This window comes from Oncorhynchus mykiss, chromosome 23 (genome assembly GCF_057628025.1).
Source record: "Oncorhynchus mykiss isolate SJ-2025 chromosome 23, ASM5762802v1, whole genome shotgun sequence".
Taxonomy (NCBI): Eukaryota; Metazoa; Chordata; class Actinopteri; order Salmoniformes; family Salmonidae; genus Oncorhynchus; species Oncorhynchus mykiss.
The window spans coordinates 28584813-28600719 of NC_143044.1; the positions used below are offsets into that span (position 1 = coordinate 28584813).

Sequence of the window (15907 nt, forward strand, 5' to 3'; positions counted from 1 at the left end):
AATTACGACCATATTCCCAGGTAGGACAGGTGTTGGTTGAGGCCTCAGGATAACTTGCATACATGTCACACCTCACCAGCCCATTGTCTTCTCATCAAGGCAACGAGCTCAATTGTAATTTTTTCAGAGAATCAGAAAAATGTTACCTTTTGAAAATAGATGGGCCTATCCAAATAAGACATCGACCAACGTTGTATGTCGTCAAATGTGAACGTTGATTGATAGATTTCTAGATTCAATTAATTTACAAATGTGCCTTCATCACCACCTAAAATTACACAATCAAATTACGCATTTGTCCAAATGTCCTCTCCTAAAACGCACGGATTTGTCCAAACCTGTAGAGGTAATTAAATGGCCATGTTGTTCTTCTTTGACTCGTTAAGACAGGTTTCAGATTTCAAGTGTCTCCCCTTACACATCTGAGCTGCCACATTCATCTTCATGTCGGTTAAGTTTTATTGCGGCCGCTAGAGGTGGATGCAAAAACTTGGTCCTGGCTGGGTGGTATGGACTCATTGGATGGACAACAAGCTTCAACACATTTTCCAAAAACGTTACGCGCTGTGGCAACGAGTGGCAACGGGTGCTATTATATAGTCTAGTGATTTCCTCGACATCACTCAAAGGGGCTGTTATCTTTCTATTCAATGAAGGTGTTGGGCTTTTTCGACTTTTATGGGCGTACCTGCATGCTATTGTGTATAAGTGGAGTTAAAAGTGCGAGAGAATGTCACAATTTCACATTTGATGCGTCTACTTTGAAACATGTGACAGTGAGACATTGGATTTAAGCGGAGGACTCGAGAAAACTTGCTGCATGTCTGGAACTGGGACCTCACGCCGAAGAGAAGGGACAGCTCCACAACATAGATTGATGTGAGACTTCAAAGAACATCATTGCAGGCAGGCGTTCTCCTAAAAAGTGATGTGACAGAGTAACCTGTATGTTATCCTGCAAGAAAACATTCAGAAATTGTGATATTTGTATTAAAATGGAGATCAATTTTATACACGAGTAACAACTGTATACCTGTGTAACATCATTATCAAACACATTGTAAGATGAGAGCCTTCATTCCTTTGAACCGGGCCACATTTGGACTTTTATGGAGCTGCTTGAGTTTTCTACACTGGGTTCATTGTGGTTTAGGGGACAACCATGTGCATTCTAGTTTTATTTACAGGAGATTGCGTAACCATGAACGGAGAGAGATTCAAAGAGAGATTCTCTCTATTTTGGGTTTACCACATCGTCCAAGGCCCTTTTCTCCAGGAAAACAAGCATCCTCAGCACCCCTGTTCATGCTTGACCTGTACAATGCCATGACTACTGAGGAGGAAGAAGGATTGGGAATACAAGAGGTTACAGGGAAAGGATTCAGCGGGAAGGCTCATGGAAACTCGCGTAAAGGGAACTACGGCTATCCGCAGGGATACACTCGTGTGGCGCAACCTTACCGCGCGGCCCCTCTGACGAGCCAAATCCCTCCACTCACTACATCTCACGACACCAACTATCTCAACGATGCTGATATGATTATGAGCTTTGTCAACTTAGGTAAGTAAGTGAACTGACTTGAGAAAAGTTTCAAGCTGCCTGATTTATGCCTTGCGCTCCAGCACCATTTTTTTTAATACAAAATATGGTGGCCACTGATAAACCACAGTATTTTAAGCCTTAGAATTGTCACATGACCTTCTCACTGCTAATATCTAAAGGCTTAGATTCGTTTATATATGATTAAAAACAATGTATATTGTCAGTACACAATGTCCATCAATGCTGAAAACATATGCTTAGACCATATTTTTAAAAAATATATATATAAAAAATACCAGGTAGATTCTCGAAATGTAAATTTAACAACCTTGATTATATTAAAATGAATGATTATTTGTTTTTCTTGAATTTGATCTTAATCATTAGACTACAATACAAACCATAAACATGTTAAACAAATATTCCCACAGTAGCCAATGTATGCATATTAATTTTGTTGCAGAAAATGATGATATTCAGTTACATTTACAATTAATAGGAGTTATAGGCTATTCCTATTGTAACAGGCCTTAATTTCCTGTTTGTCACCTATAGCAAGAACAATGCCACACTGCTCACAACTATGTTTGCAAATTCTCTTCAAAGGTCACAGTGCTGTTTGTCTGAGTAATATACATTTCATGGGTACTGTTTATGAAGTTAGAAGTCTTTTTCGACCTTAATATCAGATCCTACTTCAGCCTTTCAGATGCCTGATATTAATGCAGGACCATATTTACACGCTAAAACACTGGTAAAAGCACAAACAATCCACATTTTGAAGACCATATCCATGTTCTTTGAATAAGGTTTGAATAAGCGAAAGAAGAGTTTGTCTGGACATTCTTGAAATTCTCAACTCTATAGAGATCTTAAAATATTAAACTGCAATATCATCATGTCACACTTCCCCTAAAATACATGCATTTTCTCTTAACCCGTCATATTTGACTTACCTAGGAAACAGGCCTTGTATTTTGAATAAATATATGTTTATCAAAATACTTCACAAAAGGCCCGCATTAGAGTATTTATATGTTTTGAAATTGTCAACATTTATTGTAGCGTAAAGAAAAGCTTTCTTATAATTTACACAATGTTTCATCAGTAGTTCTGACCTTTGACCCAGAAGTTCATAATAACTTATCAGATGACTGTCTGACCTTGGTTAAATTGACCTTAATTGTTTCCTGTTGTTAAAGAAAGGAAAGCGATTGAGTGAAGCCTGCACTTTTTCAGCACTTATTCCATGTGGCACTGGGTTTGGGCAGTTAGATGTAAAGGCAGTAGCATTGTTAATTCGTTTTTGTGTCATTTTTCATTAAGCATCACGTCCCAATGGAGAGTGAAATGTGTATTTAAGGGATAGTACACCAGCGGTAAAAAACAATAAAGTATAAGATTTGTTGTTAGGGAGCTAGTGAAATGTTATACTTGTTTACATGTGCTAGTATGATAAACAAAAATGACAGTTACAGAGGACACATCTTACAAAAAAGAGGCTAAAAAAGATACAGCTAAAGAGTGCTATAGCGTGAGCATGTAAAATGTATTAATGTGAAGGTGCTGTTGGATTTAAAATCCCTCACCTTGGTCTGTCACATCTGTTTCCACTTAGAGCTGCATGGCATGTACACAGTCAGCCTTGAAAGCTCTGTGCTCTCATTCTGGGGACAGTCAGTGGTAAAGTGTACAATGAGACTATTTACACAAGTATTACTACTACAGCAATAATTGACTTCACTACACTAATGCTACTACTAACTCCTATAATACTAATAGTTGTAGCATGTAGTATGTTGTGATTATTATTGATTATTAGATCATTTACGTGATGTACTCACAAAAATGCATCTTCACTCTTGTCGACATAACGATGAGAAATTATGCACAATATGTATACATTCTCAACTTCCTCTTCTTCCAAATTGTAATTAAAAATGAATACCATAAACAAAGTTAATTCCCTGAAACTGTGGCAGACACTTTTTAGTGAGTCAAACCACCTTCCCAATTAATCTGCAGCTATCTGACACTTGAAATGCTTCACTTCTGCTTTACATTACTGGCCATAGCTAATCATGGTGCAAGTCCAATCTGTAACAGGCAGAACTGACCCCTGACCTTTGTGTGTTAAGCAACCACAGACCTTCACTGTAGATAAACTATCAGTGAAATGGACTCACTGACTCTATGATTTCACTGGCTGTGCCAGAACACTAACACACCTCAACTCCCAATCCTTTTATGCTGCTATTTAGCAACAGTGTTGGATGGTTAGCTGTCACTTTGTGTCTTCTTGACTGCATAATGGCATGCCTTTGATTGCAGACAGGGTTGAAAATACACTCTGCTCGTCTTTGCTCTTCTTTGTTTGTGTTTTTCTATTGATAATTACGTAAAATAATTTTATGTGCACATTTTATATTCAGTATAAACTCGTTCATCATTGTCCTCAGATAAAACAAGTTTAAACAAATTGGTCAGAGAAAGATAAATATGGGTTTCCTGTGTCAAACACGGCCAATGTATTGTATAGGAACTACAGGAGGTCAATATTAGGTTGGCAAATGAGGTCAAAGCAGTCACTCAAATCTTGTCAAAAAAGGCTGTCTGGTCTCTTTTTGTCACGTTGAGGGGCAGACGAAAGTGTCTTTAATTGAAATCAGCCTGTTTTTCTTAACTGACAGCCCATTCATCATGGGCAGATAATGCAGTTCGGCACACAGTGGAGGGCCTGTCTGGAAACTGCTACCTGTACTCAGTTGACTGATTAAATGGACTGGAGAGTGCTTTTGTTGGAGTCAAAATGTTTGGATTGGCTTTTGGAATGTGAAAACATTTGATAAATTACCTTTTTTCAGTTAGGTAGGTTACTGCTGGCACACCACATTCTGTCTGTGCAACACATTTTGTATCTATTGTGGCTCAGGGAAGGTATCAGTAATTATAATCACTGATCTGAATCACTAATCTGAAGGCTTATGCATTGCCACTCTAAATATTATGCAGTTATGCAAATCCTCTATTTAGTCCTCATGGACCAGTCTTCTTTTTCAGTGGAGAAAGACAAAGATTTCTCCCATCAGCGGAGACACTACAAGGAGTTTCGTTTCGACCTGACTCAGATCCCAGAGGGAGAGGCGGTGACTGCTGCTGAGTTTCGGATCTATAAGGATGGCAGTCATGCCCGCTATGAGAACATTACTCTGAAGGTCACCATCTACCAGGTCATCAAGGAATATCAAAACAAGTAAGCACCATTTGACCTTCATTTCAACACCCCCAAATCATCCCAATTCATTTTTTTTATATATATATATATATATATATATAAATATAAAGTACACCATCACCTTATAAATTCTTGTGGAATGGGATATACATTCAGCCATGTACATTTAAAATTCTCTCTGCAGAAACAGAATATATTGAAGGCTACCTATAGAATTAACTGACCTTTATATTCTTTATGATTCGCATAAAGTTCCACAAGGTAGTTTTTCTCTAACAGTACTGTGTACAGTAGAGTATCCTTAACATCCAGTTGTATACCTCTTTAGACTGTCACTGTAAATTGTGTCTACATGTAAATGTTATGAACTGAATTGGCTTTTGTATGTAATTGATCATTCTATGGTTTAGAGTGGTGGATTCCTCAGTCAAAAACCTATACGAAGGGAAGAGAAAGCACATCTTATTCTGTTTAACTGAGAGGAACCAGTCATCTCGAATGTCCCCTATTATTGTTTATAGGCATCCTGAATCACTGTACATAAAAGGTGCAGCCATGTGAGTTTACAAACCAGTTTGCCTTGTTCGACCGTAGCCTTTTTGCCAGATAGAGAATCACAATGGTTGCTGATTTGGGTTTTGATGCAGGATATTTTGAGAATGGAAGAACTCTTTATCATATGTGAGATGTAATCTCTCAGTGATATAGTTGTAAATGTATTTTCAAATAAATACTTTAATGAATGAATTAATCAATACATCAATCAGCCAATCAATTAACCAATCAATCAATCAACCAACCAATCTACCAATCACCATAGCATAAAAGGGAACCTAACTCATTGTGAAATTGAACACATCTTAAAGGGCCAGTCAGCAGTTGCTACATCCATTTTTGGACTTATAAATGAACTACGTATACCTATTGATTCTTGAAGAATATGACTTATAAGTGCCTCATAAGCTTAATTCAAATGTCATTCCCCATCAGAACCCAAAATATAAGCTTGTCTTACTCTAATGTTTGCAAACAAACTAAATGTAAACAAACACTATATAGCCTTAAAACATGGTTAGAACTATAATTTTGATACCATGGATGTCCTTGTATCCATAGCTCTGTCTATGAATTTGAGAGTTCTTCAGCCCCATCTCTCAGCTTTTAACCAAAACAAAGGCAGAGATACCGTTTTGTTATTGTTTCTCCTGCCGATTGCCACTTTTAATTTTTGTACATTTATTTATTACAATTTATTTTTTTAGAGGGAAGATCAGCTATAATATTGCAGATGGATTGTGGCTTCCATCAATGTATTTGTCTCCATCATTTCCAATCCCCCATATATTTTTTGTGTAAAAAAAAATAAAATATATATATAAAATATATTTTCCTTTATTATTTTCCCCTTACCCTACCACCCCTCCCCTAATTTGAGTAAACTAATGGACAACAACACTTAGGCTTCTACTTCCAGCTTATACATACTATATACATTTTACGGACACATTATATTTTACAATAGTTATCTTTTGTTTATTTTTAGTCGCATCCTTCAGCTCCACTCTGACTGTCACTTTAAATGAGTTTCGAATTTGTGAATGGATGCATTTGAAAGTGGCTGTCTTTAGATAACATTGTCTAAAGTTGAGCATCTGCACTTGGGGACATGCTTGTGTCAGCGTAATCCTAGGGAGGCTTTCAAATGTCCCTTTAAAACCTGCACTGTTCTGTGAAACACTTGAGGCAGGCAATTAGGCAGAAAATAAAAGACATCCTGTTAATACTAGCACATCAGGGAAGTTTGGAAGGACTTTATCCTGATTCATGTGCTTATTTCAAGTGTGTTCAAGAAGGTCATTTGTCTCCTTTGAATTATAAAATCATGACCTGATATACACGTTTGGCGTTAGATTGGTAAGTGACACAAAGTAATCAGAAATGCCACGAAATGGAAGCTTGTCACAAGTATATATTATAATTTAGAAGCTTAATTAACTATACCTTTGTTTTATCTTAACTTTGTTTCCAAATGGGGGAGAAAATCTGGGATGGATTAAGGGCTATATTAAGGTTATTTTTATGTTTCCTTTCTTTTGTTTACTAAAAACATCCTTTGTGCTGTTTATATTATATGTCTTCTATGGAAATCAAAGTAGTAGCTGTGGTAAATGCAGTCAGTAGCCTACACAGCTTGGTGAATGATGAAACAATATTTTAAGATGAAGCAAACAAGAAAGGAGGCAATAAGCCTGTGTTTATACAGGCAGCCCAAATCTGATCTTTTACCCAATTATTGGCAAAATATCAGAATTGGGCTGCCTGTGTAAACAGACTCAGCAACATGGTTAGGCATACATTCTGGTCCAATTATGTTTTTCCTTTGATTAAGACCAAACATACATTTGGACTTTATTTGCATTTGGGCATGAATAATATGTTTTCAATAAGATATTGAAACTTTGGAACAAACATACATTTCCATTTGCACATGTTAACTAAATAAATCGATTTAATCTATGAATTCTACAGTTTATCTTTGCCTGGTCTACAAGTGTTCTATATTCAGTACTTAACTTGGGTAGGAGCTCACCAGAGTTGAGGACCGGCACCTAAAATGTTCTACTGCTTGAGCTCCTGTTCCTCTTATAGAATATTAGCTCAAAGGTGTTGTGGAGATCCTGCACCTAAATATAAACAGTGCCAGCACCCAAAATGAGTACCGGAACCTATTTCACTCCAAGTCAAGCACTGCCTATATTGCTCTCCTTTCATCTGACTGACTATTTGTGAACCTCATCCTTGTATCTCCAACCTTGTTCCGCCTCATTCTCACCACACCGGGCCCTTACAAATATAGTCCACGGATAAAGCTTTTCCATTAGCATGTTCACCACTTGTGAAGCCTCGGAAGTCCATCAGTTATCACTCCTCCTGGTCTATGTGTTGCCTGTCAGGCGGCTTGTTGCATCCCAGTTCAGTTGAAGCCATGTGGGCCCATTAGGGGCTGCCTAGGGGGCTCCCATCATAACCCTCATGCCCACCTGCTTCTCTTAACAATGTTCCGGAAGTGGGAAGCCGTGACATAGCTGAACACACAGGGGTCTACTTAAAGCAGGGCCCACATTCACTGGCCAAATATGTGTGAGGCTGATTGAAGGGGAGATATGACCCTCTTGGGCTTTTCTGGAGGTCCAAGTCATTGAACTCTCCCATCTGAAGCCCCAGGCCCCAGTCATCGCATTCTCTTTTATGGCTCACCGAGGTCTGGAGCCATCACACATTTAACTCCTCAGCTCCTAACTGTGACTTTTCAGCTTGATAAACATTATTCAGAGTTTCACAGTTCAGCACCTTTTTCTCTGCTCCTCCCCCAAGGAGCCATCATTAAGCCGGTGTTGAACTGCTCAACGGTTCAGTCACATATGGTTTAAAATTGGTGGTAGAGCAAAGACAAATCTGTTACTTAAACGTGTTTTTTCACTGCTTGGAAATTATAGCCTTGAGTACATACATGACTGGTTGATTAATATCCTGCTTATCCATATTTTGTGCGGTTGTGAAAACAGATTGTCTCTAATCTGGCTAAAGAGTCATTAGGCACTCCTTATAGAGAGGAGTATATTTCAGAGAAATGTCAAAATATGGGGCTTAAAGGATAGAGCACATGGAACAACAAATTTAACTAGTAAGATACATTTTTGTCAAAGGATGTTTTTGGCTCAGATCTAAGAGAGAAAGCTGGAATAAATGGCATCATGTAGTGATTATTTAATGATACTTTGTTTATGTAATGATTTCCAATATGGCAGGTCAGGGCCCCATTAATTGTTTGACTGCTTCCAAGTCTAAACGACCCAGAGGAAGCATGTGTTCTCTCTTTGTGTGGCCCTTGCAAGTTTTAACAACACTAAGGTGCATAAACAGGAATTTCATGATTAGTTCCAGAGCTCAAAGGGCAGAGTGAGGTCCGTCAATTATATCACCCCTGTGTTAAATATTTTTTATCCAGTAAATCAAAGTTTACCCATAGTAATATATGTGTATTGCCATCTGTCAAGTTATCACATGCATTCACTTGTTATTTTTTATTGATTTTATAAATTTTTTTTCCTTAACAGGGATGCAGAGACATTCTTGTTGGATTCCAAAAAGATCAAGGCCTCTGATGGGGGCTGGCTGGTCTTTGACATCACAGCCACCAGTAACCACTGGGTGCTGAACCCACTGCAGAACATGGGTCTGCAGCTCTCTGTGGAGACTTTGGATGGTAAGGGAAACACTATTTTTAATCTGCCTTTGTTGTTGTAGGGAATTAAATATAGAAAAGCAGTTAAACTTTGTAGTTACTCCAGGCTTCAAAGTAGTTTGCCTTAAAATGATTTTTTGTAATTCAGTAGACACTCTTATCCAGGTAAGGAACAACCAGGCTTGGTCAATCCAGGAATGTATCTTTGCATACAGATTGGCAAGAGAAATTTCCATCAAAGCAATGTAGGCCAGGGCTGTTCAATGTCAGTCCTGGAGGGCCAAAAAACCTCTGTCCAAATCTGGTGTGCCAACTGTAGCCAGTGAAAGTGCTGAGAAATGGGGTGAGATTCTGGAAAAACTCTCAGTGTTCTTAATGAGCTGCACAGCTCTGATGGCACAACCGGGGAGCCAGACTAGGAGAGAGTTGCAGTAATCCAAGCAAGATGATGAGTGACTGGTCTAGGAGCTGTGTTAAATAGCTTGTGAGAAATGAGTAGATATTCACTGATGCCTAAGAGCAGGGTTCCCCAATAGGCGGCCCGTGTGCCAAATTCGGCCCGTGGGTGATTTTATTTGGCCCCAAGTTTTCTGAGCAAAACAATTAAAATATATAAAAAATATGTAATTTTTGAATTTGGACATAAAATATTGTAAAATCAACAGGAAATTAAAGTGATTTTAATTTAGGAAATCTGTTCCCAAGTATTCCCCCGCATAAATAGAGGCAGATGTGATTGTATCTCAATGTAATCAAGGTTTGAAGTTATTCTGTTTTTGTGGGTTCTTGCGGTCAATTTGCAGTGTACAAATTATTTATATGTTCCGTCCCCCAACCATCCGCTCAATGAAAAATCTGCCCACGGCTGAATGTAATTGGGGGCCACTACTTTAGAGGCAGTCTCTACCGGACCGAGTCATTGATGTTCTCTGTGAAAGAAAGAGAAACCTGGTTTTCCAAGGTCACACCCACGTTCTTTGCCATCTTGGAGGGAGACACAGCTGTCCATAGAGGAGAGGACAGGCCTGTGTTGGCAAGGTTTGAGGTTGAGATGTTGATGTTTATCAGACATGAAGAGATACATACCATATCATAACCTGTGTGTCAGACGAGAGAAGGACAGATAGCGTTGTGTGCCCTATGCATAGCAAAGGTAGGATAATCCCTGTGAAGAGAAAACAGAGCCCAGTGACTGACTGCGAGATCAATAGGGGAAGGAGAACTGACCCCAGGGGAACACCTGTTGCTTGGTTTCATGTCGAGGACAGATCATTTTCATGTCACGTAGTAGGAGAGATCATCCTGAGATGCCCATCCCTCATAGAGGTGGGGCTTCAGAACAGGATCTGATATTTCACATGTCAAAAGAGGCTTAAAAGATTAAGGCAGTTTTAGATACATTTTTCCTTTTTTTTAAAGCACAATGTTAATGTTACAGAGTTTATTTGGATAATAATGCATGTTAACTATCATAAATTGAGCCATAATTCCTGCATCTAAGATTGGAGAAACATCAAATGTTTTTAATGTTTTTCATTGGTAGAAGTTTTTTTTGTGTGTGGGGAAATGAGGAAAACATTTCAAAACCCAAAGGAGTACCTGACTGTTTTAACAATTATGACAAGAATACTAGGAAGACGGATATTTTTTATCTTCTTTAAAACCACAAGACATTGATGGAATGTTCTTTGGGATTATCTATGAATCAGATACATTAGCTGATGACATATGACAATAAATAAATAATAAATGATCTTTGTGGTTTGTGTGTTTTCCTCCATTTAGTATGATATATTACGTTACGTTAGGTCACATTATGAATGGAATAGCGGTCATATAGCAGTCGTACAATATCATACAAATTGGAAAACGGAACTTATCATACGTCTTTGCTCATATGAACAATGCAAACTTCCAAAATATACTCTAATGACACCGTTTTACCCTATTTTGTTTTGTTTAATTGCTCCCTTAAATTAACGCATTTGATTAGACAGGAACTAATTATGCTTCTGTTTGCTGCTATTTACATTGCTTGTTGTTTTAAAAGGACGGAGTATAAACATGAAGTCTGCTGGCATCGTTGGAAGGAATGGGCCACAATCCAAACAGCCATTCCTAGTGTCATTCTTCAAGGCCAGTGAAGTGTTGTTGCGCTCTGTCAGGGCTGCTGGTGGAAAGAGAAAGAACCACAACCGCAACAAATCAGGTGGTCAACAGGAATCACCACGGGCACCCAAAAGTGGAGGTGGGCTTATTAAACTACACTCTCAGAAAAAAAGGTACCGAATTGAACTTATAGGGATACAAACGCTTGTCACTGTAGTGGTACCCTGTAAGGTATGTCCATTGTAACATTAGTTATAGGTAAATAATTGTACCTTTGCAGTTTGTACCTTAAAAGAGACAAAATGTAGCATTTGCCTTTTTAGGGTACCACCACATTCTTTTTAAGTGGCAAAAATGTACTTATTTTCTATAACAAGTCCCTCAAGTGTACATGTCTCTCCACCATCCCACTTCTGACACAATTCAGGGGGTAGCCTGACCAGGACTCAAACCTGAATCCAGCGACTGTCAAGCCAACACCTTAACCATTTACACCACCTTTTGACAAGGTTACTCAGTGTTGGGTTAATATAAATTACAGCTCCTTTCTTGTCACATAAGTAAGCCTTTATAAAGACTTCAGAACTGGCAAAGGATATGCTCAAACTTTAATTAACATAACCATAGACCACTTAAACTGGCACATCACTTCCACTCACAGGTGGCCCAAAATAACTAACTGAAAGCCACGTCCCCACTAAGCCACGCCTCCATTGATTATACTTTTATGTTCAAAATAAATAGATTAGTACCATGTGAGCTCATATATGTACCTCTGAAGGTACATTATGCGTATTTTTATCTTTTGTACCCCAAGAAACAATACTGTACCCTAACTGTACCCTTTTATTCTGAGAGTGAACCATCATTGAAATTGTTTTGGGTTTGGACCGGTGTAGGTTGGCAAATTTACTTCAGATAATGAAACACCTTTTGAGGTTGATGGCAAACCTTACAGTCCCATTTGTTATTCCCTGTCAGTGCATTAAAACAGTCTGTTACACACTCCAGGATGTTATGTCTACTCAAGCAGCCTCTTGTTGCCAAGGAGCCTTGTTTTGACTGCATGCTGCTCCAATTAATGGATCAAAAGTCGAAATAATCTACTGCAGGAAAGATGGAGCTCCGGGATCGGCAACTCCAGTCCTCATTGGCCCGATTGCTGTCACACTTTTGCCACAGCCAACACACCTGACTCCAATATTCAACTTATTTAGAATACAATTAGTTTTATCAGCTGTGTTTTGATAGGCATTGGGGGAATGTGTGACATCTCTGATGTAGATCAATATAAAACAGATACATTTTCAAAATAGTAAACCTACCTGCCTAATCTATTACCTCTTTCAGCTCCTCATAAAGATGGTACATGGATATGAATATGTACTAATCACCTCACACAACTACTCTAGCTAAGCTACACAGAACGTCCACAATGACCATCTCAGTTAGTTCTTTTAATTTGGCTGTAATTCTTTGACAGCTGTTTTTAACTGATGTGGTTCAGTGCATTAGGGATACCCAGTCAACACCCCTTCAGTAGCCACATGAATGTAATAACCATACATGAGTTGGTGCTGCTATTTGCTGTTAACAGTTTGGTAATATTTCATTAATAATTGATTTGGTGTTCATTTCCTATTGTCAAAAAATAATTGTACTGTGGGCAAACAATATACCACAGTGCTCACAGGTGCTGTGTGAAAGAAAAAACTCACGTCTACAACTACAGTATATAATAGCCTAATGATAAACTTGCAGACTTGAGGGATTAATTCATTGTTTGTTGTTTTCAGATCATAACACCAGTGAGCAAAAACAAGCCTGCAAGAAGCATGAACTTTACGTCAGCTTCCGAGACTTAGGATGGCAGGTAGGAAAGATGGAACACTATTTGAACCATACCATATCTACTCTACATAAGCATGGCAGAGCTTAATGTCACAAGTGGTCATAGCATGTGTGTTACAAATATGTGTGTGTGTAAAAAGCACCTCTTTTAGTTTCAACTAATGTATTAAATGCAGTAGACCAGAAACAGACAGACTTAAGAAAACACATCAAGTGTCAATAAAGTGTCTTCAATATTAAAGAGGAGGACTTTGATGCTTATTTTGTATTTTCTTTATTCTATTTGAAGGACTGGATTATTGCACCGGAAGGTTATGCTGCTTTTTACTGCGATGGGGAATGTTCCTTTCCACTCAATGCACATATGAATGCGACAAATCACGCCATTGTGCAAACCCTGGTATGTAAAAAAAACTCAAAAGATGCTTATTTCCCATGAATTCATATTGAATTGCTTTACCAATATGGTAAATATTAATTCCACACCATGTTGATTTTCTAAGCTGCTCAAACTGCAGCTTTGGGTTGTTCCACCAATTATCTGGGTCGTTCCACCAATTCAGTACAACTTTGATTTCACCTAATTGTAATATTCTGTCATAAACAGCACATGTTCAACTTAATAAAAAACAAGTTTAACACGTTTTCTCACGAGGTAAAAAAAAAAAAGTAACAGGGTTGACTTTGTCAAAGCAACAAAATAGCGAAGTGTTTACAATGAGGATGGAGCATGGAGATATTTTGGGGTCAAGTGGGTTAAAATCCTAGAAGTCACAGAGGGACATGTCAAAATGTAGAATGTTGTCTTCATTCATGTAAAAAAAAAAAAAAAAGATTTATTGAATTCTCCATGTGGTTTATATTAAACAGGCTATTCATTTAATATACCAGGCTTTTAAAAATCAATATTGGTGCACAATTCCTACTTAAAATATCAAAAGGGATGCAAAAGGCACTATTTTCGCGGGAATGACCAATCTCCTTTGTATACTCAGTCCTTTCTATTTGCTTCCACAGGTCCATCTGATGTTCCCTGACAATGTGCCAAAGCCATGCTGTGCACCGACCAAGCTGAACGCTATATCTGTGCTTTACTTTGATGACAGCTCAAATGTCATCCTCAAGAAATACAGAAACATGGTTGTTAGGTCATGTGGTTGCCATTAATGGGGCAAGCAGGATTGTATTTCAGATATGTGGTATTGCTGGAAAAGTTCACATCAATATAGATAGATCTGAATGTGTGTTGTGCTGTACAGTATTATGTATATATTAGTTTTATTAACTTATTTATTTCCCCCTATTTTTGTGATAACACTCAATATTGTACAATGAGTATTAGTCCATGTATATTTGACATCACTTAGCACTCTCTCCTATAGGCCATAGCGAACATATACAATTACATTGTAATAGTTATAGCATTTCATTGTACATCTTAGTAAAAGGAAACCTCTCGATAATATCAATATTTTGGATCTTATTGTTTATTGGATACGGTTCAACAAAGTATACCAGTCTTTCCAAAATATTGCTTTATTCAAGCACACCGATATCACTGTTTTTCAAACTGTTACATTGGATTTCATTTTCAAACCATTGTTTAAACTATTATAACCACTCAAAAAAGGTTTACATATTGCTGCTACAGTTAAATGAGGTCATATTTTAGGACATACCAGTTGAACATGTTTTGTGTAGCTATCTTATTTCAAATATAGTGTCAATTATTGCATCAACATTGTATTATTATGGTTTTATAAGCACACTGTAGCCTATACTAGCTTACATGTATGCAACTTGCAACACTCTCTTTGATTTCTCCTTCAGATGTGTTAAAAGCAGAATCTGTATTCATGTCATTTGAGTAACAGCCTGGCACAACATTAATAACATTAAAGGTATGATGTAAAATAGTAAATTAAGTATTTCAAATAGGACTCCTTGAATAACACTCTAGGGTTTTTCCTCTGGCCTTGACGTTAATCATGTTTACACTGTACACAGGCATCAAATAGTCTATCATAAAATCTATAGTTAGACTTCTGGCTATAAAATATATGTATATATCATGCTTTCTATCAAATAAGTTATGCTGAAAGGTACTTCCTCTACGTCAAATATGTCATGCATTCTGTTGAATATATCTTTCCATAGCATTCACTGAAAAAACATGAGGACTGGCCTGCTATATTCTCAGACCCAGGAAATGTCATAGTTCAGTAACAGTCTATTGTAGGAGTATATGAGAACTAGACAAAAGTTGTGGAGTAGCTCCCTAAAAACGTACTTTACGGCCAGTATATATTTTCATTTTACATACGCAATACATAATGAATGAAACTACTCTAAGAAAATACATTGTTTGCCCAATTGTGGTAATATCACTGTTATTTTTGTATTATTATGGATATTATATTATTATTGTCATGTTGTAATGCTTCATCATAATTTGAGTAATATATGTTTGGGAAAAGTACACGTTATTGTATTATTAGAGTGTGGCTTATATATTATTAAATGATCTTTTTGAAAATATTGCTTTCAAATACTTTCAATGTTTTATAAACTAAACGAAAACACTTAAAAAAGTTAACAGAAAACTTACATTCCTTAAAAGATTTTCCATTTTAACTTGAAAATAACTGTCTTTTTTCCACCCTCAAGGGCCCTAAAACACCAAGCCCACCTTATAGAAACTCAATTGACAAACATATCTTTATTCTATAGACTTCAATGCCTCTTTTTTCATCCAGCTGCCAGCCTCTAGGTTGTCTTCGTGTATTAGTGTTTGGAATCTATGGATGTTTTATGTTGCCGGACTACCGTCTGAGATTTATAAATGTTTGACAAGTATGATATAAACATAGGGGTCCACCCAGGGAGCCTGTAAATCTGCGGTGTTGTGAGAGAGTGCTAGTAT

At 37.5% G+C, this 15907-nt stretch overlaps 1 protein-coding gene across 1 annotated transcript; it reads left to right on the forward strand.

The window, feature by feature from the left end:
• Window positions 1-444: 444 nt before the first annotated feature.
• On the forward strand, window positions 445-15520 carry LOC110502694 (bone morphogenetic protein 5). Its single transcript, XM_021580925.3, has 7 exons — window positions 445-1561; window positions 4604-4796; window positions 8897-9045; window positions 11075-11272; window positions 12930-13006; window positions 13274-13384; window positions 14002-15520. Exons 1-7 carry the CDS (start codon window positions 1066-1068, stop codon window positions 14149-14151), a joined length of 1374 nt encoding a protein of 457 aa, XP_021436600.1. The 5' UTR covers window positions 445-1065; the 3' UTR covers window positions 14152-15520.
• The last annotated feature ends 387 nt before the right edge of the window (window positions 15521-15907 follow it).

Bases quoted from the DNA above. Each gene is read 5' to 3' on its own strand.
- LOC110502694 (XM_021580925.3), top strand. From the start codon at position 1,066: ATGAGAGCCTTCATTCCTTTGAACCGGGCCACATTTGGACTTTTATGG. The intron at 9,046-11,074 runs GTAAGGGAAACA...TTGTTTTAAAAG, and splicing joins CTCTGTGGAGACTTTGGATG to GACGGAGTATAAACATGAAG. The intron at 11,273-12,929 runs GTGGGCTTATTA...TGTTGTTTTCAG, and splicing joins ACGGGCACCCAAAAGTGGAG to ATCATAACACCAGTGAGCAA.